This window comes from Apodemus sylvaticus, chromosome 10, assembly GCF_947179515.1.
Source record: "Apodemus sylvaticus chromosome 10, mApoSyl1.1, whole genome shotgun sequence".
In the NCBI taxonomy this organism is placed as follows: domain Eukaryota; kingdom Metazoa; phylum Chordata; class Mammalia; order Rodentia; family Muridae; genus Apodemus; species Apodemus sylvaticus.
The window spans coordinates 46,029,544-46,054,858 of record NC_067481.1 but is presented as its reverse complement, the minus strand read 5'-3'; the positions used below and the strand labels follow the sequence as shown (position 1 = coordinate 46,054,858).

At 39.8% G+C, this 25,315-nt stretch overlaps 1 protein-coding gene across 1 annotated transcript; it reads left to right on the top strand.

Annotated features, from left to right (window-relative positions):
• The first annotated feature begins 531 nt into the window (after nucleotides 1-531).
• Nucleotides 532-23,798, top strand: Nufip2 (nuclear FMR1 interacting protein 2). The gene is made up of 5 exons (XM_052194053.1): nucleotides 532-765; nucleotides 903-1,288; nucleotides 6,150-7,862; nucleotides 17,593-17,625; nucleotides 21,508-23,798. Exons 2-5 carry the CDS (start codon nucleotides 1,012-1,014, stop codon nucleotides 21,558-21,560), a joined length of 2,076 nt encoding a protein of 691 aa, XP_052050013.1. The 5' UTR covers nucleotides 532-765; nucleotides 903-1,011; the 3' UTR covers nucleotides 21,561-23,798.
• The last annotated feature ends 1,517 nt before the right edge of the window (nucleotides 23,799-25,315 follow it).

Below are 25,315 nucleotides of genomic sequence, written 5' to 3'. Positions count from 1 at the left end.
TAAATTTCAAACAAAAAATGTAAAAAACCAAAACCTTAAGAACTTTTAAAGGTTTCCTTTCTCCTTTCCTTCACTTTTGAAAGTCTTATTCTAAAACCTACATTGGTTCCATAGTTGACCTCACCTGCAGTGTTTAAAAAAAACAAAACTCAAAAAACTTCAATGTAGATTTTTTTCATTCCTCCCTCTCTTGCCTTCAGCTACAAAGAAACAATGATTTAAGCCCTTTGTGCCCTTTTAGAAAATTACACAGATACCCTATTGTGGAACCCTATAATCCCTCCGTGGAAAGGAAGAGATTAGCATATGAATACAAAGCAAAATGAATCCAGAATACAAAAACGATCTATCGAGTTGGGAAGCTCTTGTATTCTTAAAAATGTATTTATTTCCTCTTTTTTGTATTGCCCCTTTCGTGGTTTAAGGGTTAAGGAAATTGAGCTTACCCCTCTGGCTACCCGGAAAAGAATTAAACACAAACACACACACACACACACACACACACACACACACACACACACACACACGCAAGCACACACACAAGCACACACACGCACAACCCAACACATTCTAGGAGGTGCAAAACCAACAGATGGCTCCTAGCGGCAGTAGAATCGTCAGTGGAATCTGCTACACTCGACATCAGCTTGCTCGCTGTGAGGAGTGTAGAAAGTGCTGTTCGCTAACTGCGTGGTGGAGAGAAAGCGATAGAAGAGAGAGCCATAATGCTGACGTTGAAGGCCCAGCCCTGTGAGGTTGCATAGGGTAAGTGGCGTTGGCCAGGCGGCAGTGGCGAAGGGGAAGGGAAGAGGATTTGGGCTAGGGGCGGGGCTTGACGCGCAGCGTGGCTCCTGATTGCTGGAGCGCAGCTGCCAATCTCGCAGATCCTCTCGCTTAACCAGTGCGCTGGCGAGACGCGCTCAGATATACTGAGCGAGCGCGGAGAAGCAGTCTCAGATCCTGACGGTGCAGCAGCCCGCAGCCTCAGCCAGGGAGTCCCAGCCGCTTTCAATGGAGGAGAAGCCCGGCCAGCCACAGCCTCAGCACCATCACAGCCACCACCATCCGCACCATCACCCCCAGCAGCAGCAGCAGCAGTCGCACCACCACCACCATTATTATTTCTACAACCACAGCCACAACCACCATCACCACCACCATCACCAGCAGCCTCACCAATACCTGCAGCATGGAGCCGAGGGCAGCCCCAAGGCCCAGCCCAAGCCGCTGAAACATGAGCAGAAACACACCCTCCAGCAGCACCAGGAAACGCCGAAGAAGAAAACAGGTCTGAGAGGGAGGGCGGTGGGGGAAGGGGACTGGTTTGGGGGGGGGGGAAGGGATGGGGGTGGGGCTAGATGTGAAAAGCGCGGACCCGGTCGGTCGGGGTGTGCGTCCCGCCGGGCCGGGGATGCCCCCTTCCATTCTTCCCGGGCGCGGGCCGCGAGGTGGGGATTGCAGCGGCCTCTCCTTCCCTTTAGCATGGGAGAGGCCCAGCCAGGCCAGCGTGACCTTCCTCGGCCCGCGCCCCGGCAGGAGGCAGAGCTGTACGGTCGGCCTTGGAAGTCCAGCCTTATTTTTTTCGTCTAGTGCGGCCCTGGAGTTGCCTGAATGTGGGGGCCTTTAAGAAGGGGTGAAACTTGGGCCGCCCTAAAAAAAAAAATTCCTTCGAGGTGTATGTAATTCAGGCCTAGTGAATCCCGGTTCAGGTGGTGTCGCGAGACCCGCTTGCAGGCGGCGCGGAGCGGGGCTGAGGGCTGAGTTGAGGAAGCGTCCTCCCTCACCCGCCACCCCAAGCCCACCTGTGGCCTTGGGGTTTGCTGTCTGGGTTGCGGGGGGGGGGTGGCTGGAACCCCATCGTCCCTCGGGTCATTTCTGTCCCTAAACGCCCATACTGGGCGCCGGGCCCCGCTGTCTGTACAGGAGGCTCCTCTGAAGGCCGGCGTCCCTGGCCGGCTCGCCTCGGAGCCGGCGAGGCTGGAATGTTCTCTCCTCCTCGCGGGGCCGCTTCCTGTCCGCCATGTTGGAAGCCGATTCCTGTCACCGACTCCGGCCGGCTGAGGAGCGGAGGGGGAAGGGTGCCGAAGGCCACACGGCACGCTGGCACCGTTGCCCCGGGACCCTCTGCGGCCCCTTCCGGGTGCCCCGCACTGCGGGCGGCCGCCGCCCGCCGCCCCTCCCCCCGCCCCGCGCCGGGTTGTGTAACCCGGTGGCGGCCGCGCGGCCCCGGGCGGGTCCCTGGGGTGAGGGGCGGGGGCGGTTGGGGTGGGGGAGGGAAGCGGCCACGAGGGGAGCGGCCTGCACCGTGGACCCGCGCGCCGTCGGCCGCGTTTCCCGCTCCCGGGTGCGGCGGGAGGCGCGGGAGGGGAGCGGGCCTTGAAGAGGAGCTTTAGGGAGAAGGAGGCCCGGGCGGCGGCCGCAGCGTTCCGCCGGCCTGCGAGGGGCGAGGGGATTCATTTTGGGTAGAGGCGGTGCCTGGGGCCGGGTGGGGTACCCAGCGGGAACCGAGCTCCCGGGTCACGAGTTTCTCTGCCACAGGAATCTCATCTCCTGCCAGGTTCGCTCACGACTCCGCCTCAGAGGCTTTTTCACTTAGGCCTTTTTTCTTTATAGCAGCGCATTTCCTACTCCCCCCCCCCCATGGGGGTGGGGTGGGGAACAACCTCTCAAACCTTAGTCCATTCGGTTTCCATTGAACACCTAAACTTCTGAGCTGGGAGGGATTAATCAGATGCCCGACTGGGTGGACAACACGAGCAGTTTTGGGGCCCCTGTTTCTTTAACGATGAATTGGAAGTGACTTGTCCATGAGGTTGTCACAAACCCATTTACCATGGACAAGGCCTTTTTAGTGGTTAAAGTGAGGCGTTTGGTGCATTTGAAATCAGACTTCCATCCCCAAACTGAGTATTATTTACCATATTAAATGTGGAGTCTTGAGATACTTAAGCAATAAACATCAAAGTTTGTATATTCAAACGTTTTTATTTTCCCTGAAAAGGGAATGCTTAGAAAAAAATGCTAAACTTAGCCTGTGGCATAGTACAAGTAGTTACTGGTGAAAAACTTATTGTAGACAATGTAACTTTGAAGACAGAGCTGAATGGATATCAGATTTTCTTTTCGTAGAGTGGTAGGGACTGATGATAGAGCAGAAGTGTTTAATTGTAAAGATTTACAGAAGCCTAGAAACTGAGGAATTATGTAACTGTATTAGTTTTGGTTTTCCTAAAGTTAGAAAGCATCAAGGTTCCTAATGGTACTATTTAGGGATTTAGAATTTGTCTTTTATGAGGTTTATGTATTCCCCACAGGACTCATCACTGCATAGAGATGCAGACCCTGAACCATTCATTGGAGGTGGCCCTCAAAATTTGTCTTAAACTGGGATGAAGAATAAGGAAGGGAACTGGGTTTAGAAAATTGAGAGATTATTAACAGTTGGGCTGAGCACCTTTTCCATGTGTGGCTTGGTCATTGGGTACAGTGCAAAGAAATCTAGAAAATGTTTGGGACATACTTAATGGATTTTTATGAACTATTACTCCCAAACCTAGAAGAAATTGGTTGTCTGGATCCAGAAGAGAGGGCCTAGCAGACCAAAGGTGTTGAGTAATTGTAGTGTCAAATCCAAAAGCTATATTTATTGGGACTCAAGTTTTGCTGAATCCATTTGAAGTGGAGTTATCATACAGCTCTAAATAATAATAAGACACAGGGATTCTTTAATTGTTTTCTGTAATAACTACCATCTTCACATTTTTCATAAATACCTAAGCTTTAAAGGGTATTTTTCATACCAAGGTATTAGTACATACCAAGGCCACAGGGAGACAAATAAGTGAGATTAAAAGGTGCATATTAGGTTACACTTTGTAAACTTAGAATTGAACTCAGGACCCTTGGTGTAGTTGGTAAGAGATAGCTACTACTGAGCTACAAACTCAGCCCTTTATATTTTAATTTGTAATTCTGGTGCCTCACCCTCCTAGGATGCTGGAATTGCTACCTGAGCTTTTTTCCCCTGTGATTTATTTCTGGAATCTGAGCTAAAATTCTGTGTTGTTGTTGCATATAACATTGACTACTTTAAATATTTGAAATTTATGATTAATGAGCCAGAAGATACAGGTGTTGCTTAACCTACATTAAATGGTAAAGTAGTTCTTTTGGTTGGCTTTGGCCCAGGCAAATCTATTGATTTGGGCCTTCCTACCCCTAATTTTTTGTTTTTGTTTGAGACAAAATTGCAGGGGTACATATCACTAGACCTGACTTAACATTTTGCATTTTTTTTTTTTTAAAGAAAATGTTATAGAAAACAAACCACATACTGTTTTTGTCTTATAGTTAGCCTCCTTCTGAAGAAAAAACATTTGAAGACAGGGTCTTAGTAGACTGGACTGGCCTGGAATTTATTGTGTAGGCTGGCTTCAAATTCAGATTTTCCTGCTTCTATCTTCTCAGTGCTAGGATTGAAGGCATGTCCTACCATATCAGCTCCATGAAAGCTTTTATTGTGAACCTGGAGATACAGCCTAGTGGTAGAAGACCTGTCTAGTATGACAAGCTCAGCTCACAGCAACATAGGAATTCTGATTGGCTATCATATTTTTCAGAAAATGAAAATGGTAATGAAATGCTGGAAATAAGGAATTTATCTTTTTCCTAGCAACTAAGGTTGAGCCTTGAACTTGATACATATGTACATGTCACAGTACATATGTACATATATTTCTGATGCAGGATAGTGGCTATTCAGAAATCCTGTGTCAAAGACAAAGAATTGTCTGTAGTTGGTTTTTGTGCAACTATGTTTTTTTATTTTCTGGAAGTTCATACAGAGGAAAAATGTATTTGCTGTTTGGTTGCTGTTAGAATTGAGAGTTTCCCAAAGGTCTTTTGAGGTCATCAAACAATTGATAGCTAATTGCCATTTTATTAGTGAGTAGAAAGAGCTGTGATTGACCCAGTAAATCACTTCTATTAAGAGTTAACCTACTTGTAAGCTGGGCAGTGGTTGTCCGTGCCTTTAATCCCTGCACTTGGGAGGCAGAGGCAGGTGAATCTCTGAGCTCAGTGACAGTGAGGTCCAGAACAGTCAGGACTACACAGAGAAACTTAATTTAAGACAAAAACAACAAACGTTAGCTGTAAAGAGTGAAGTCTATGTTCAAATATTTGACTGCTTTAGAATATTAGATTTCATTTCATTGTAGTTTTGTGAGCATGCCACAAGTGTTGCAAGCAGGCAGAAAGTGACCTGGGTGTTAACTTTTTCTATCCTGGTCCTTTAACCCAAGTAGAAGTAAGAGAGTCTTTGTAAGGGTTAGAAACATTGGTACATACTTTTGTTTCTTGAGTATACTCTTATGTGGAATAAAGTTGACTACTTTGGGAAAGTCCAGAGGCCTTATGGCTTTGTCTGATAGACATTGGTCACTTAACAGCCCTCAATATCCTCTTTGGGGTGCAGGAAGGGGCAGTACTAGGGACTGAATTCAGTGGTCACATGGCTCCCTACCCCCACCCCCCACCCCCAGACATGGTTTCTCTGTGTAGCCCTGGCTGTCCTGGAACTCACTTTGTAGACCAGGCTGGCCTCAAATCCGCCTGCCTCTGCCTCCCAAGTGCCAGGATTAAAGGCCTGTGCCACCACTGCCCGGCAGGCCATGGTCTTATTTTTGTTTTTCTTTTACAGTGTATTGTATCTGAAGTAGCACTGGTTCTAAATAGTGTGTGAATGAGACAAAGTTCTACCCTGTATCTCAGGGTGGCTTCAAACATGCAACAATCAATCATCTTGCTTCAGTTTTTATAACAGCCTCATTGCTATAATTCATAAGGTTTATTCTGTTCAGATAATTTGAGTATTATGGCATGTTGCTTGAAATGGTCTGATCTTTCTAGTTAATTCTGGCTACTGGCCCAGAAGATGGACTTGATGTGAGTTGTGTCCTAGGTCTGCCTCTGCCTAGCATTGAAACCTGTGTCATAATCTGTAAAATGGGCTGACAAGTTTCTTTACATAGAGATGTGATACAACAAACCCTACAGCTTTGGAGTTCAATAAAGTTGTTCGGTCTTAATACTAAGATTTAAATGTGATTTAAATGTATGTGTTTTGTTTTTCTGTTTTCCTTCTATAGGCTATGGTGAAATAAATGGTAATGCTGGAGAAAGAGAAATATCTTTAAAGAACCTCAGTTCTGATGAAGCTACCAACCCTATTTCCAGGGTCCTCAATGGCAACCAGCAAGTTGTAGACACAAGCCTGAAGCAGACCATAAAGACCAGCACCTTTGGAAAAGCAGGAATCAAAACCAAGAATTTTATTCAGAAAAACAGTATGGACAAAAAGAATGGGAAGTCTTATGAAAATAAATCTGGAGAGACCCAGGCTGTAGATAAGACCGATACTATAGCAATTCCAAATGGTGTTATAACAAATAGTTCAGGCTATATTACTAATGGCTATATGAGCAAAGGAGCAGATAATGATGGTAGTGGATCTGAGAGTGGATATACCACTCCTAAAAAAAGGAAAGCTAGGCGCAATAGTGCCAAGGGTTGTGAAAACCTTAATTTAGTGCAGGACAAAATAATGCAAGAGACTAGTGTCCCAGCATTAAAACAGGGACTTGAAACTTTAAAGCCTGACTATAGTGAACAAAAGGGAACTCGAGTAGATGGTTCGAAGCCTATTTGGAAATATGAAACTGGACCTGGAGGAACAAGTCGTGGAAAACCTGCTATGGGTGACATGCTTCGTAAAAGCTCAGATATTAAACCTGGTTTGAGTAGCAAAAAATTTGATGATCGATCTAAAGGAAAGCATGCCTCAGCTGCTGCCTCCAAAGAGGACTCATGGACCTTGTTTAAGCCACCCCCAGTTTTTCCAGTGGACAATAGCAGTGCAAAAATAGTTCCTAAAATAAGTTATGCAAGCAAAGTTAAGGAAAACCTCAACAAAACTGTACAGAACTCTTCTGTGTCACCATCTTCATCTTCATCATCATCATCTACTGGGGAAACTCAGACCCAGTCTTCAAGTCGGTTATCCCAGGTTCCCATGTCAGCTCTGAAATCTGTTACTTCTGCCAGTTTTTCTAATGGGCCTGTTTTAGCAGGAACTGATGGAAGTGTGTATCCATCTGGGGGTCAGCCACTGCTAACTACTGCTGCTAATACTTTAACACCCATCTCTACTGGGACTGATTCAGTTCTTCAGGACATGAGTCTGACTTCAGCAGCTGTTGAACAAATTAAGTCTAGCCTTTTTATCTACCCTTCAAATATGCAAACAGTGCTGTTAAGTGCACAAGTAGATCTGCCCTCTCAGACAGATCAGCAAAACCTGGGGGATATATTCCAGAATCAATGGGGTTTATCATTTATAAATGAGCCCAGTGCTGGCCCAGAGACTGTTATTGGAAAGTCATCAGATCATAAAGTAATGGAAGTGACATTTCAAGGAGAATATCCTGCCACTTTGGTTTCACAGGGTGCTGAAATAATTCCCTCAGGAACTGAGCATCCTGTGTTTCCCAAGGCTTATGAGCTGGAAAAACGGACTAGTCCTCAAGTTCTGGGTAACATTCTAAAACCTGGGACTACTGAGAGTGGAGCCTTATCCTTGGAACCCAGTCATATAGGTGACCTGCAAAAAGCAGACACCAGTAGTCAAGGTGCTTTAGTGTTTCTCTCAAAGGACTACGAAATAGAAAATCAAAATCCTCTGGCCTCTCCTACGAACACTTTGTTAGGCTCCGCCAAAGAACAGAGATACCAGAGAGGCCTAGAAAGGAATGATAGCTGGGGTTCTTTTGACCTGAGGGCTGCTATTGTATATCACACTAAAGGTAACTCATTTGTTTCTTTTTTAAAGATTCCAATGGAGAGAGAGAGAGAGAGAGAGAGAGAGTGTGTGTGTGTGTGTGTGTGTGTGTATATATATATATGTGTGTGTGTATGTACATGTACACACGCGTACGTACGTATATTTCATACTCGATTATGAATGGATGAGTAAGAATTAGTATCAGTTAATTGCTAATTGATTTGTGATTTTTGGAAATTAAAGTTTGGAGGAATTAGTTTTCCAACATAAAATGGTCATAAAGGCATAATTCATCACATAATTAGATAAAGGGGTTTCGTGTTGCTTAAAGGATAACCTTATTTTATATGGGAATCTCAAAGTTTTTTTTCTTTTTTTCTTTAAGTGATAGTGTCAAGGTTTTATATTACCCAAATGGACTTTAAATCCTGATCTTCTATTTCCCAGTTGCTGCTGGGATTGCTTGTATGGAATTCAATCTGTAGACCAGGCTGACCTTGAACCCAGAAATCTGCCTGCCTTTGCCTCCCAAGTGCTGGGATTAAAGGTGTGTACCACAACCACCTGGTGGTTTTAATTGTTTATAATGAATTGGGCAATGTTTTTGAAGAGGCAGAAAAGACTCTTCAAAAGTGTCAAACTTCTTCCTTAAAAAAAAAAAAAAAAAAACAAAAGCTAAGTGGTTTATTAAAAAGTAATTCAGGCAAACAGTGACAGGCACATGGATTGATCAGCTTTGTAAAGATCAGGGTTTGTTTTTTTTTTTTTTTTAATTTTTCTTTTTGAGTCTTCTGTAGTAGTAAAGTCATGCAAAGGAACCAGTGCTAGGCTTGGTGAACTGTATTTGTTCCACTTATTTGGAAAGTCTGAAGTAAGAGTTACTTGATCTGGCTAATGATTGAATATAACTTTTAAGAATTTGCTGTTGGGAGTGAGTTTCAGGACAGCTAGGGCTCTCCTGGGGGGGGGGGGGTCTAGAGAGATGGTTCAGTGGTTAAGGGCACTGACTGCTCTTCCTAAGGTCCTGAGTTCAAATCCCAGCAACCACATGGTGGCTCACAACCATCTGTATGAGATCTGACACCTTCTTCTGGTGTGTTTGAAGACGGCTACAGTGTACTTAGATATAATAAATAAATAAGTCTTTAAAAAAATAACAAACCTGTCTCGAAAGACCAGAAAAGAAATAAAACATGCCAGACAGGGAAGTAAGAACTTCCATAAAATGTATTTTCTGACCCAGGGCAATGGTGGTGCAATCCTATCAACACTGGGGGGGTGGGGAGGGGGAAGGGCAGAGGCAGGAGGATTTCTGAGTTGAGGACAGCCTGGTCTATAGAACAAGTTGTAGGATAGCTAGGGCTATACAAAGAAACCCTGTCTTGAAAAAACAAAACAAACCACAAACTCACCCCCATTTAGTAACCCTAACCCTACCAACAGAACGTTTTGGAGCTGGTAGAGATGCCTTTGAGTGGGCAAAGGGACCAACTTCCAAGCCTTATGACCTGATTTCCAATTCCTGGTTAACACAAAGTGAAAGGAGAGAACTGACTCCCACAAGTGGTCCTTTAACCGCTACACTTATGCCATGGCAGATCCCTCACCTGGAAAAATTGCTGAATAGCATAACTTTTTTTTTGGAGACAGGAATTTTTGTGTAACCCTGGATATTCTGGAACTGGTTTTGTATACCAGGCTGGTCTGGAACTCACCTGCTTTGCCTCTGCCTCTGGAGTGCTGGGATTGAAGGCATCCTCCACTCCACCAAGAGAAAACAGTTTTGTTTTTTAAGTGTGTTTCTTTTTATTTTAAAGATTTATTTATTTATTTTTATGTATATGAGTACACTGTAGCTGTCTTCAGACACACCAGAAGAGGGAGTCAGATCACATTGCAGATAGTTGTGAGCCACCTTGTGGTTACTAGGATTTGAACTTAGGGCTTTTGGAAGAGCAGTCAGTGCTCTTAACAGCTGAGCAGTCTCTCCAGGCCTAGAAAACAGTTTTTATTTGCATTCTTTTATCTCATTTCTACTCCTTTGGGTATAAACATCTAGTACATATTGCAGGTTTGTTTTTGGAGACAATCTATGTAGTCCTGTTCTGGCTATCTTGGAACTAGCTATGTAGATGAGGCTGCCCTTGAACGCAAATACCTGCCTGCCTCTGCCTTCTGAGTGCTAGGATTAAAGGTGTATGCTACTTTTTTTTCCGAGACAGGGATTCTCTGTATATCCCTGGCTGTCCTGGAACTCACTCTGTAGACCAGGCTGGCCTCGAACTCAGAAATCTTCCTGCCTCTGCTTCCCAGAGTGCTGGGATTACAGGCGTGTGCCACCACCGCCCGGCTACTTTTTAATTAAATACTGGTTCTTTTTGGTAGGAACTTGTCATCTATAGGAAAGAGGGAGCCCATAAGACTGTAGGAATGAAGAATTACATTTTCTCTAGAAGAAACTTGCCTTAGAGAAGAAGAACTGTTTGTGACTTTCTTTTTTTAAGAAGATGAATTTATGTGTTTGAATTTTTGGTCTGCTTTTCTGTTTGTACTATACCATTGCCTGTACATTTTAGAAGAGTGTGTAGGACCCTCTGGATCTGCAGTTACAGATATCTAAGCCACCATGCAGGTCCTGGGAAACCAAACTTGGAAGAGCACAAGTATTCTTAACCTCTAGCCTTATTTCCAGCCCAATTTTCCCACCAAGAAAATTTTTGTATGTGGCTGGAGAGATGGCTCAGTGGTTAAGAGCACTGACTGCTCTTCTGAAGGTCCTGAGTTCAAATTCCAGCAACCACTTGCTGGCTCACAACCATCCTAATGAGATCTGACACCCTCTTCTGGTGTGTCTGAAAATAGCTACAGTGTACTAACACATAATAAATAAATCTTTAAGAAAAAGAATTTTTGTATGTATGTCTATCTGTCTGATAGTCTATACTGGTATACACATGAGCTTTTGGGTGCTAACAGGATAGTGGGTCTTCTGGAGGTGGAATTACAGGCAGTTATGAACTGCTCAGTGTGGATTCTGGGACTCTAATTTGGGGTCTTCTGCAAAGAGCAGGAGGTGTTCCTAACTGCTTTAGAGCCCAACCTTTTTTTATAAATTTAAAAAGTTTCTGATAGCTTCATACACAGTACTGTGACAGTATTAAAGAATCATTTATTTTATGAGTACACTGTACCTGTTTTCAGACACACCAGAAGAGGGCATCCAGATCCTATTACAGATGGTTGTGAGCCACCATGTGGTTGCTGGGAATTGAACTAAAAGTCTCAGTGCTCTTAACTGTTGAGCCATCTCTCCATCCCCCAACATGTACTTTTTTTTTGTTTCTGAATGAGTTCCAGGGCAGCCAGAACTTTTCAGAGAAACCAAAAAAAAAAAAAAAAAAAAGAAAAGAAAAAAGGAAAAAAAAGGGAGTTAGGTGTTGTGGCACACCCTTAATCCCAGCAGACTGATCTGTGTTCCAGGCCAACCTTGTCAACATAGCCACTTAAGGAGAGCTAGGGCCACAAGGTATACCTTGTAGAAGGTAGAAGGCAAGGAGGAGTGGCTGAGGTTGACAAGTTTCTTCAAAGTTCTTATTTAAAGGCATACACTACCCTAGATGCTGATTTATAGAAGCATTTTAGGAATCTTGACAAGATTATTTTGACTTGCGCTCCAGGTGTCCTGGAAATAAAAGTTTAGAAGCTGAAAGTAGAGCAGAAGAGAAATGCATATTAGGCTCTTATAAAATGTGTTTAATTATATATGTTAAATTTTGTGTGTATAGTTGGGTGGTTTTGGTGTCATTTTCTGTTTCATCTGCTCTCTATGGCCTACTATAGAAAGTCTTGTAGTTTGTGATAATTAGGGAGAAGACATTGAGATGATTTTGTTCCAGGAGGTGGTTAGTTGGTGGCTTTTTCTGTGGATTGTTTCTTAGAGCCAGGGATTGCAAATTGCTCAGACTAGACCTGTAAAAAAATTCCTTCCTTTCCTTCCTTCCTTTTTTTTTTTTTTTTGAGACAGGGTTTCTCTGATAGCCCTGACTGTCCTGAAACTCAGTTTGTAGACCAAGCTGGCCTCAAACTCAGAAATCCGAATGCCTCTGTTTCCCAGAGTGCTAGGATTACAGGCATGGGGGCAACCACCGCAGGGCTCTTCCTTTCTTTTTAATGTAGAAGTGATAGAGATAAACTAAACACCATTTTATATGGTTGTAGTTACACTGAATTACATCAGCTTGAATTTTGCAGTTGAACATTAATAAGTGACCAAACAGGTATTATTTTGCCTAAATAGAACAGATAATTGTTCATTTTAGTTCAAGGAGGGCAGGTTCTTTGAATTACTACTAAATATTGGTTGGTTCAGCAGTGGTTCATTGGCTTAACTAATTTTTCCATTTGAATCTGTTTTAAATCAGTATTTTGAAAATATGGAGTTACAAATAGTTGTGAATAGTATGTGAGAGCTGATTAACCAAAGTCCAGCCCTTTGGAAGAGCAGCAAGTATTAGCCATTGTGCCATCTCTGTAGTCTTTTATTTATTTTTTTAAAATTTAAAAGGGTAATCATTTGAGCTTAACTGGACTGTCAAGAGAACCTGTTTATATATTGTGTTAAGTGTTCTGGTCTTTTCAGTGTTGAGTAATTTACTATGTTTAAGTTAGGCTTAGAATTGGAAGTTGGGTGCATTTCCTCTAGCTTCAAAGATAGACCATTCATCAACTTAATTTAGTAATAATGTTAGGTAGGAAGGTGTGTTATGTCATTTCGGTAGGGATGGTGCGCACTTTAGCTTTAATTTTTTTTATTTGTAAGCACACTAGCTGTCTTCAGACACACCAGAGGAGGGCATCAGATCTCACTGCATGTGGTTGTGTGCTACCATGTACTTGCTGGAGTTTGAACTCAGGACCAGTCAGTGTTCTTAACTGCTGAGCCATCTCTCCGGTCCTTTAGGTTTAATATTAATAACTTGCAGTATTGTTAATTTTTCTTTTTAACGTAAAAGCTCGTTGCAGTTAAAGATAAAATGACACAGATTAAAGATTAAAGCACAAGGAACATACAGGATTTATAGTGCAGTTATTATTTTTCTCTTAGTTATTCCTATGTATGTATTGTGCACTTTAAGAAATGACCATTAGAGGCAGAGTCAGGTGGATTTCTGAGTTCTAGGCCAGCCTGGTCTACAGAGTGAGCTCCAGGACAGCCAGGGCTATACAGAGAAAACCCTATCTCAAAAAAAAAAAAGAAATGATCATTAGCTTGTTATGGTGTGATGATGAATCAGTCCTTTTAATATTAGCTTTCCTTCAGCCTGATTTACATATGGAGTTCCAGGACACCTAGAACTATATATAGAGACCCCTCTTAGAAAGAAAGAAAATTAAATGACTATTAAACTGAAAGAAAACCCAGCTCAGTTTGTGTAAGCCTGTAATCTCTTCCCCTCCCACTTGGTAGGGGAAGATCAGGAGTTCAATTAGACTTCAAGAATATCTTAGGATATGTAAGACTTGATTGGATGTAGAACTTATGGTAGAGTGTTTGCTTAGCATTCATGGATAATAAGCCCTTCTATTCCCTCACACCACAAATTTTTATCTGTACCATGATAGAGCAGTGTCAACTATCAATTGAAAGATTCTTTTTATGTCATGATAAAGTAATGATTAATGTTTTGTTTTTGAGACAAAATCTCACTATGTAGACTAGGCTAGCCTAAAGAACCAACTACTGCTTTTTCTTGCATCAGGATCCCTGGCCCAGCTCATTTCTCCTTAGCATAAAAAAATTCTGAGGCGTCACTGTGTTTTAATATTATGGCAGAGTCAAATTAACCTATCTCTGTTTCTTCCACTCTTTTCTGGGCATTAAAATCAGGACCATAGCCATGCTAAGAAGGTATAGCCTTCATTTCTTTTTAAAACTGGGAATCTGTGTGTTGTATTTCTCCATTGTTCTGTATCTGTGATAGACACCTCACCTGTTCTGTTTTGCTTCTTTTACATTTTAGCTATTATTATATCTTGAGGATGGATGCAGAAATAGCTTTTTAAAACTGAGTTCGATTCTTGTGTTTTTGAGAAATCCACACAGCACTTTTACATTGCACTACTAAGTACACAAGGGTTTGGATTGCTTCACATCTTGGCCAACTCAGCTTCTGTTTAAAAACCATGCCATTGGTTATGAAGGGGTAGGTAGGGTAGTATCTTATAATTTATACTTTTTTTTTTTAAGAAAAATTACCTTTATGTGATGAATGGTTTGCCTACATCTATATGTATGCTGTGTGTACCTGGTACTTATGCAGGCCAGAAAAGACACTGAGACTGGAGTTACATACCATATGAATGCTTGGAATTAAACTTAGGTCCTCTGGAAGAGTAGCCAGCGTGTGTGAAACTGTCTTCCCTGTCCTGTTTATTTATATATACTTTTCTGATGATTAATAATTTAACGTCTTTTCACTTGCCTATTGACCATTTCCATTTGTGTGCCTTTGCAAAAATGTCTTAGTATTTGCCACAGTTTGATACCCCACCCTGTACCCCTTTTGGAGGCAGCTCACTCATTAGCTGTGACTGTCTTGAAACTCACTGTGCAGACTAGGAGATCCATTTGTCTCTGCCTCCTAAACCCTGGGGTTATAATTGTAAGGCCTGTGTCATGCCTGGCTTTTTGTTTTTTCAGTTGTTGAGATTAATGTTTATTTCTATATTCTGGATATGTTTTTGGATAAATGAGACAATGATCTTTTTAGATATTTTCTTTATTTACATTTCAATGTAAATTCCCCTCTGAAAACCCCCTATCCCATCCACCCTCCCCTGCGCTCACTAACCTACCCACTCCTGCTTCCCTAGATATAATGGTTTTGAGACAAACCATTGGTTTTAAATGGTTAAAGAAGTCAAGTCCATATAGGAGATGGAAGTTGCCTATTTAGTTGAAAAGCTAATTTAAAAGTTGATCTTAGGGCTGGAGAGACCGCTCAGCGGTTAAGAGCACTGACTGCTCTTCCGAAGGTCCTGAGTTCAAATCCCAGCAACCACATGATGGCTCACAACCATCCATAAAGAGATCTGACACCCTTTTCTGGTGTGTCTGAAGACAGCTACAGTGTACTTAGCTACAATAATAAATAGCGAGTGGGACCGAACGGAGCAAACAGAGGTCCTGAATTCAAAATTCCCAGGAACCATGGCTTACAACCATCAGTGCAGCTGCAGTGTATTCATACATATTCATTAAATAAATAAATAGATAGATAGATAGATATTAAAAAATTTTAAAAAGTTGATTTTAGCCAGGCGGTGATGGCACATGCTTTTAATCCCAGCACTTGGGAGGCAGAGGCAGGCGGATTTCCATGCCAGCCTGGGCTACAGAGTGAGTTCCAGGACAGCCAGGACTACACAGAGAAACCCTGTCTCAAAACAACAACAACAAAAAAGTTGATCTTGTCTGGCTCATTTCCACTGAAGCATTGAAAATGCAGGTATTTTGTAATATTCATTAAAAAATAGACTTTGTGTGTGTGTGTCTATTCAGGCCTTTACTTAGACTGTGTTCAAAGTTACACAGTCTAAACTTTGAAACCCTGCTTCAAAAACCAATGTAGTGTTTTTGAAATTCTGTCCCTGGGTTCTCTCTGGGACCTACATGGTAGATGTAGAGGACCAACTTTTGTGGGTATACTTTGTGATCTTTTCATACAGGTTGTGTATACATACTCAAAAATAAACAATGTAACAAAACAACAGTAATAGAAATTTGGGCCTTTTGCACAGGCCTGGGATCCCAGCTACTGCTGAGGCTGAGTCAAGATAATTCCAAACTTAAGACCAGTCTTGGCCATAGAAAAAGTTCAAGGCCAGTCTAAGCAACATGGAGTAGAAGTGATTTCAGTGCTTGAGAACCAACCATCTGTTCTTCAGAGTATCCACATGGTAGCTCATATGTCTTAACACCAGTACTAGGAGATAGGATCTAATGCCTTTTTTGTCTTCTCTAGGTACTAGGTACACAACTACCCAAAATAAAAATTTTATAAAAAGGTAAAAAGAGGGAGAACTAGGTATATATAATAATTCAGCTAAAGAACAGTTGCCTTCTGGTGTGAGGGGGAGTATTCAAACTCCAGTGTATATAAAAAATTGAGATGATAGAATTTAAAGTTAGTGGTGGGTAAATGGATAAGCTATCCATCAGCTAAAGTCAGTTAAGAATAAAAAATTAGACATTTATCATCTAAGGATGAACTAGTGGGAGTAGATCCCAGAGGTCAGGCTAAGGTTTATAGGCTTGGCAGCAAGTTTTTTACCTTCTAAATTTTTTTTTGGAAGATTTTACTACTTTATTTTATATATATGATGAATACACTGTAGCTGTCTTCAGACACATGGGAAGAGGGCTTCAGATCCCATTACAGATGGTTGTGAACCATCATGTGGTTGCTGGGAATTGAACTCAGGGCCTCTAGAAGAGCAGTTAATGCTCTTAACTGCTGAGCCATCTCTCTAGCCACTGAATTTTCTTAAAATTGGAGTGAAAAATACAATGTTAAAATGATAGTGGTATGAATGATTTCTAAGATCTGCATGCCAGCTAGTGTAGAGTATCTGATCTTTTAATCACCCAAAGCTAATACCTTTTCTGTAAATGGAGAAGCTACCAGTATAAAAATATATTTCAGACAACTGTTGAGTGCAATTTATAGCAGGTTATTAGTATAGAGAGTTTGGTCTTCCAGTTTCAGGTTTGGCCTTGCAAAAAATATTTTTCTTTTATTACTTTGTCAGGAAGAAACTTTACTTTGTAGAGGCCAGGCATATATTTCAGTTGGTAGAGTTTACCTAGTATCTCTTAATTAATGTATTAGTGATATATGCATACAACTGTTTTTGTATGGGCATTAGAAAAGTACTATCCTGTTTTTGTGATAGTTCATTCCTTTTTCTGAATAGTTTTCATTTTTTTTTTAAAGATTTATTATATACATGAACACTATAGCTGTCTTCAGACACATCAGAAGAGGGCATCAGATCTCATTACAGATGGTTGTGAGCCACCATGTGATTGCTGGGATTTGAACTCAGGACCTCTGGAAGTGCAGTCAGTGCTTTTAACCGCTGAGCCATCTCTTCCGCCCCATAGTTTTCATTTCTATTTTGGGACTAATTCTTTGGTTCTTGTATTATAAGTATTATAAGCTATGTATGGTCTTACTCATTTAGATGTCTGCTGTAAAGCTTTGTGTACTGGGGTAATAGGTGAAAAATAACATTTAATATATGCAGACTTTTGAATATCTTGATATTTGAACCTAGAATCTTGTCACTTTCACATGATTGGCTTTTATTTGTGTGTGTGTATATATATGTGTATATATATGTGTACACGTGTATATTCACACATGTATTTCCCTAGTGTGTGGAGGTCAATGAACAACTAGCATTCTTCTACCATGTAGGTCTTAGAGATTGAACTTGACATTAGGGTTGGTAGGAAGCAATCATTCCAGCCTTATGAATGACTTTTCATAATCAGCATGTACATAACCTAGATGCTGCTAAAAGTTATTTCAAAATTGTAGTGCCTTGTGCTGCATAGAGCTATACTGTTATCAGGTAGCCCTACCTTTATCCCAGCAGTAATCAGTTTAGGTCTTTCAGATGTAAGAGATAAAAGTATAGCATTATTATAAGGACAGCACTCATTAATAATTTTTTCTCTCTTACAGAAATGGAATCTATATGGAATTTGCAGAAGCAAGGTAAGAATGGTTTGCTACTTAAAATGTTAATACTAGTAAAAAATTGTGATGCTTGTTTTAGTGAGAATAATTGGAATCATGACCTATCCAATGAACAAGCCTTATTTTTTTTTATTAAATTAACATTCAAATATCAAGATATTCAAAAGCCTGCATATATTAAATGTTATTTTTCACCTATTACCCCAGTACACAAAGCTTTACAGTAGACATCTAAATGAGTAAGACCATACTTGTCTGCCTGGCGGTGGTGGTGCATACCTTTAATCTCAGCACTTGGAAGGCAGAGGTAGGTGGATTTCTAAGTTCGAGGTCAGCCTGGTCTACAAAGTGAGTTCCAGAATGATCAGGGCTACGCAGAGAAACCCTGTCTCAGAAAAAAAGAAAACAAATAAACAAAAAACAACTTGTCAAAAGAAAAGACAGTAGTTGCCATACCAAGTCTGCTAAAGAGTGACTTGTAATCCCATCTCTTTGAAGGCCAAAGCTTTACATTTAAGGCTATCCTAGGCTATGTTTTTGCAGGGAACATGGAAACTCTACCTTTTACAATAGTTTTGTTTTTTTCTCTTCTAGACAGGTTTTCTCTGTGTAGACCTGACTGGCCTTAAACTTACCTAGCTCCAAGTGCTGGGGTTAAAGGCTTGTGCTACCATGCCTGTAGAGGCTAAGAGTTTTAGACTTAGTGGTAGAGTTCATGGTTAATATACATAAGGCCTTGGGTGTGACCCCATTTACAGCCCTTCCTGGTGCCTTCCTGTCACTTCCAAATAAAAATGTTTTCGAGGAAATTAATATAAATGCTTACCTTTATAGCCATTCTGCCTGTGTTTATATGGTAAACAAAGGAGTATCCTAAGAACTAAAATTTTCATATTTTAGGATAATATTCAGTGTTAGAGATTACATGGAATGGTGTTTGGAAATAAAAACAATAGCATTCACTTTTATGCTCCCATAGCCAATATTGAACAAGTAGGAAAGGGAATGGGCAGAATATCTCCAATATTCAAAACTATTGTAAAAAAAGCAAAACATGTAGGAAAGGAATGAAAGGAATTTGATTGCTTTCAGATTCCTAATTACATAAATAACCTGTTCAGTTTGTTTAGTGCTACTTGTATGTATTGAATAATCAGTTTCTTTTCTGGGAAAGATTTTCTCAGCTCTCAGGTGTTTCTTAGTTGTGTGCAGTGTTGGGTTGAAGCTCCTGGACTTGCACATTCACTTTAGCGTGTCTATTGTTTGTCCTTGTTTAGCTCATATATAGGCAGTCATATTGGTGAGACTTAATGGGTATAGCTGTGACATTACTAGGAGAGGAATTTTTTTAAAAGATTTATTTAGAGTATAGTTAGGATTATGCACTGAGTTAGTGAAGTGGTGGTTATATGTTCTCACCCAAGATCCATGATTTTATTAACCATAGGTATTTGGCTAGATTTCCAGTACCAGGAATGATTTCCCTTTTGTTGAGTGGGTCTTAAGTCTCATTAGAGACTTGTTGGTTATGCCAAGGTATGTGTGCCACTATTGCATCTTTAAGGTTATCATTGCTGGTTGTTGTGGTTTGTAGGCATCATAGCTACCCTCCCTTTCTTTGAGTCAAGGATCAAGTCTTTTGTTTAATACAGCCTTGGCTTAAAGATAATTAGCAAACATTTTTATACATTTCAAACCAAACACCAATGAGAGAGAGACTACAAAATGAATTCTGGAAACCCACCTAATTGTAAAATACAAAATTGTAAAATGGCTAGTGACTGTAGGAATGAGTTTTGTCTTCATGTCAGGTTGTCTTTGGAGTTCTAGAAAGGTTATTTTGTATTATCTTATAAAGTAAGTCAGGTTAATTCTTTGTGGTTTGGTTTGCTGTTTTTGAGGTGGAATTTCTCTAGTTGTGGCTGTCTTGGAATTCGATCAATAGATTAGGTTGGCCTCAGAGCCTGGCCTGCCTCAGATGTGATTTAAAGTGTGAGCCACCACTTTTTTTAAGCTAAGATAACTGAGGTAACTTGAGTTCTTAAGTATTAAGTAGTATTTTTAAATAATATTATTTCTTTTCTATTAAATAATGAATTAAAGGTTTGCATGCTCATCTTGAGGGAGGGGGAGAGATAGAAGAACCCAGGATGTCAAGCAGATGAGGAAAGTACTCTACTACTGAGCTATCTTCCTGGTTTTGGTGTGTGTGTGTGTGTGTGTGTGTGTGTGTGTGTGTGTGTGTGTGTGTTGGTGTTTTATTTGGTTTTTCCAGACAAGAGTATCTTTTGTAGCTCTTGGCTGTCTTGGAACTTAACTATGTAGACCAAGCTGTCTTGAATGCAGAGATCTATTTACCTCTGCCTCCCAAATGTTGGAATTTAACAAGTTCCCCCTCTACCATCTAGCTTCCTGGTTTTCCTGTTTACTAAAGCATACTAACTTTTTAAAAGAATAGCCCACCTGGACTATATATTTCAAGAATCCCAGTAGTTCTTGGAAATAATGTAAAACAAAAAATATTGTCTCTACTGATACTAGGTTTAATTAGTATCACACACCTTTAGTCCCATCAGAGTCAGGCTATTTTCTGAGATCAAGGCTAGCAAGGCTATAATAATAACAACAATAAATTAGTCTTTACTGGTTAGATGTTTAGCAGGTAAAGATGCATACTGCCAAACTTGGAATTTAACTTCCAAAACTGATATAAATAAAGGTGGTCAGGAGGAGAGAGTTAACTCCAAAAAGTTGTCCCATACTCTTTATATGTGCCTTGCCATATGTATGAACATACACAAACATAAGTATGTGAAACTAATTCTTAATGATCTGTCTAGAAGAGAGTACAAAATAGCTAATTAGTAATTTAGGATAGCATTAAAAAAAATTAGCCTTGTAATCTTTGTCCAGGTATGTTTTGACAGTTTTATATTTTGAAGTCACAAAGATTTCTTCTGATATTAGATTCAAGGCCTTTTATATTCTAGGCATGTGCTCTGTATGATGGCTCATTTATGTTTGCTGAGAATGAAGATGAAGATAATATTGTGGGAAATAAGGAGTAAATAAAGTGATTAGAACTAAGCTAGTTATTGTGATATAGTGATTTAGTTGATTATTACCATGAAATATTTGGTGTTAAGTTTTTTGTTTTGTTTTGTTTTTTTAATTTGGTTTTTTTGAGACAGTTTCTCTGTATAGCCCTGGCTATCCTGGAACGAACTCTGTAGACCAGGCTGGCCTCGAACTCAGAAATCCACCTGCCTCTGCCTCCCAGAGTGCTGGGATTACAGGTGTGCGCCACCACCGCCCAACTCGGTGTTAAGTTTTATTTGTGCCAGTCATTCTTTGCTGAACATCCCACTGTGATTAAAATAAGTTTAGACTTTAGGCTGGGGCATGATGGCACATGCAGCACCTGGCAGCAAGACACAGGAGTTCAATCAGGGTCAGCTTCATAGCAAGTTTTGAGACCAGCCTGGATCACATGGGACCTGGCTATATTCCTTGCTAAAAACAAAATAAACCCAAGAAAATTGTTTTATGACTTGGGCTTCTTTCTCCTGGTTTTTATATTTGCTACTTTTGTAATCGGGTGAATCACAAAGAAAACTCCTTACTAAATGAACTTAAACATGGTTAGTCTCTAGAGATTGAAGCTTTAACTGCGTGGTAGAGGACATTGTTGTTGGAAATTTATTGGGAATGCTGAACAGCCACAGTTTGGGTTGAGAAACTAGATCACATGTGGATAATACCAAGAAGAAATGACCTTTAAATTTATTTTAATCAGAAAAGTAGCAATTTAAATGATTACCTGGGAATTGTTTCTGGGTTAATTGCAAGGTTTTGTTTTGAATTTGTTTAATTAGTTTACTTTTTTCACTTTGCCTCTAGATCCCAAAAGGATAATCACTTACAATGAAGCCATGGACAGTCCAGATCAATGAAGGACCAGACTGCCTATTTGTAACCTTTCTGCAGCATTAGAGCCACCGTTCATATGGGACACAAGGCTTTTATGCTCCTAGATCTTCAACGCAGCAGAGGAACCATAAGTAGAATCACAGGATAATATATACAAATATATATATATACATATATATATATATAGTTATTTAAAAAAAGGCAACTGAAAGTAATTAGACTTCTTAAGGAATCAAATTTATTTCAAGAGACTACACATGGTTATTTAATCTCCGGTACCGAATAGTCTTTCTTTATTATTTTGTTAGTTTTCGTTTTTAAGTGTGAATGCAAGTGATTAATGAATACAGACTTAACAAGCGTGGTTCTAAAGTTCCTGCTGTCATCTACTTGGGCAACAAATGACCCACTGGAAAGGCAAATCCACTTACTTCTAGGTATTTGTACCTTGTTCTGTGACTAAAGTGATACACTAATCACGGGGAACCCAGAATGATTCAACGTTTTCCCCTACTCCACCCTTGATCTTTGAGTTTTATTTTGAGCCCTGCGAGAATGCTGGATAAATGCCTTGAAGTTTGCAGGGATGTTTTTTGTTTTTTGTTGTTTGTTTTTTGTTTTTGTTTTTTTTTTTTTAATCCAATGATTTGCATGTCTTGCCAAGAGTTGTGCAGCCTCTGTGGGGTGTTGGGGAAATTGTTCTTTTCCTTTTATTTTTTGTTGGGTGGGGACAGGGGGAGGGCATTGAAGTTCTACAATCCTGGAATAGTTTGTGGGTGCATAGTTAACTTGCTTTGGTTACTTGTTTGACTTTTAACAGCTGAAGAATCTAAGAGTGTCGTTCAAGGAAAAGTTGCAGAACAAGTAATTGGCTGATAATTACCCATTGTAATTGTGTAACTGGGAGCAAAAACATATTCTGCTTTTCCGCTGTAGGTGCTCAGACTTGCTCTCTGTCACTAACACTAAGTGTATACTCTTCTTGTTTTTTCATCAACCATTTAAGAGAAACTTATGTACCTTTCTCTGTAAATTCTTTTAATTTCAGTTTCTCAGCAAAATCTAAAAAGGAAAAAAAAAAGTTCATAAAAACTGTCTGTTTTTTTGTTTGTTTGTTTTTTGTTTTTTTTTATGCCAGTGAGGAGAGGTAATAAACACTGATTATATAGAAGGTGTGTTTTCAGGCAAATTCTACTTCTGAGCTTACTTGTTTCTAATTATATCTTAATATATTTTATCATTAGAGCAAGATTGGGTGTTTTTGTTTTCTCGTTTGCTTCTTTTTCTTTTTAAAGAAAAATAATGTGAAATTCTGAAAATTTTGTTTTGTGCAGAAAGCATTAGCCCTGTCATCGCATTACCATCCTGTTGTGCTGTGGCTGTGTATAACATGCTTGTGTGTGTGTGTGTGTGTGTGTGTGTGTGTGTGTGTGTGTGTGTAGAAACTAAAGGGTCCAATTTAAGACTGGGTGATGTTAGTGGCATAAAAACAAGTTCTCTGGCCTGATGTAGCATCACATCACACACATAACACATACAGAGAAATTAATGTGTATCCATGTATGTCAAGTACAAATTAAACCAGCAGGGCATTTATAGAGTTGTAGTCCCAACAAATGCAAACTGGGTCCCCTGGACATTTGGGGGAGAAAGTAGTTACTTCTTATTCTTGTTTTAAGAGATGTCCAGTTTTGAGCGATTGTAGTGTGGATGGATTTTCTGGTTTTGTTAATAATTTCAGGTTTTTAACAAATGTTCGTGAAAGAAATTATTTGATTTGCTGCAGAGAAAAATACTTTTTAGTCTGGATTTCTGCCCTGCTTAGATTTTTTTTTTTTTTTAAGTATAAGCATGGATTGCCAATTCCACTTGATGTAAACAAAACTTTTTATACATAGTATATATAATAACTTATTGTATCAGTCCAGGTTCAGAAACTTGTGGTAGGCCAGTTTCAGATAGTTTCATTTCACCTGTAAACTGTATCACTTTTACTGATATTGTAATTTTCAAATGTATAATATGTTTACAGATGTGCCCTGCATTTAGTCGCTTTGTTCCTATTTTGATTTTTTTTGTTTTGTTTTTGTTTTTGTTGTTGTTGTTGAGTCTCCTGCCTGCTTGCCAAAAGCTAGGATGCTTCAGGCCCTTGTACATCAGTGAGGCATCCTTGAGCTTTAAAGCATTGAACAAACTGGAAAATGCAACATGCCACATACTGAACTGAAAAGAGTCTGTGTTTTGTGTTCCTTTTTTTTTTTTTTTTTAAATAAAAATTTTCAAAAAGTTAAAAAAAAATCTTGATTAAAGTAAAACGAGGCTCCAGTTTGTTTTATAGGTTTTAAAGTTCTGCTGTGTGTTTAATTGCCTTGTGTGACCACTTGTCGCCTTAGGGCCTAATCCTTACCCCACTTTTTTTAAATGTTCATTTTGCTTGCCTGGAATTATAAAGTTCTTCTGTTGCACAAATCACAAAAGCAAAACAAAACAAAAAAATACTTCCTTGGTTTATGGCATACAAGATTGAATAAGCATACTTAAAATGAAAAGAAAAATCCAGTTTTCTGAATTGGGGTTTTTAACTTACAAGTAATACTTAGTACCTTCACTTTCATAATTCCTTTTCCCATAACTTCAGGCCTCTGTGCAGAGAAGCTAAAGAGAATGTACCCCTTCTCTGTCCAAGGGTTGAGAATCTCACTTATAAATGAAACAATGCAACATTTTATTATCACTTTGATTTCTCCACTGAAATTTTCTTGATAATGTGGTTAGAGTATATAGTAGTTAGCAATGTCTCTTAACTTTCTGGGATCCCTAGTGGCCCATCATATTAACTGTCAGTATTTTTTGGACATTGGGTTAATGGACTTAATTGCCTCAGTACAAGCAGGACTTTGGGACAGATATCTTTTGTGCTGTTTGATACTTGTCTCAACCTTTCTCCTTAGGTCCTCACACAATTCCTTACAGAGCACTTATTAAAAAAGTCTTACGAGTTCATCTGTTTTCTGATTTTTTATTTTTATTTTTTGTGTGTGTGTAAGCTTCTAAAGAAACATCAGCTGTGATTAATTTAGCACATTTAAATAACTATGTTGTTGGTATAAAGAATTTTCCTTCAACTCAGAGTATTAGTACTGTAGCATAAACCAAATACAGTCTAGAAGGGATTTTTAATATCCCTCCATTTAAAAGACTGAAAAAAGATGTGTGTGTATGGATGTGTGTATGTTGGGGTGCTTGTATGTTGGGAAAAGATGAAGATACTAAAAATTAGTAAATGAATGTGTAAGACATTAGTATTCAGAGAATGAAACTTGTATTTATTTTGTGCCATTTGTTTTCTTCACATGGAAAGTCAGGTGGTTTAAATCCTTCAAGAGTAGTACTAGAAAAATGGCACTAAGGATGTAATCATGACCTATTTTTTTAATAGCTAAGAAACTAATTATGGGTGATGATTTCCTCTTCAGTTTGTCTTGATGGTAGGTTTTATGTCATATACCACTCAATTTTGTGTAAAAGTCTTGAATAATCTCCCTCAAAAAGACAGGGTGTATTTATCTTTTTTCTATTCATCCTCACTTCAACCTCAAATTAATTGCATAGTATTTCCTCTAAACCTTAGTAATGAACCTTCACATCAATAAAGTTTCTATGGTGTCTATAGTAGCCTGCCCTTCTCTACTTTCTAGGAGGGAATAGCCAATGTTTAAAATTTTGGTAGTGACACCTCTCCTCCATCTGCTTTCCTAGTTACCACTCTGAATCTGCA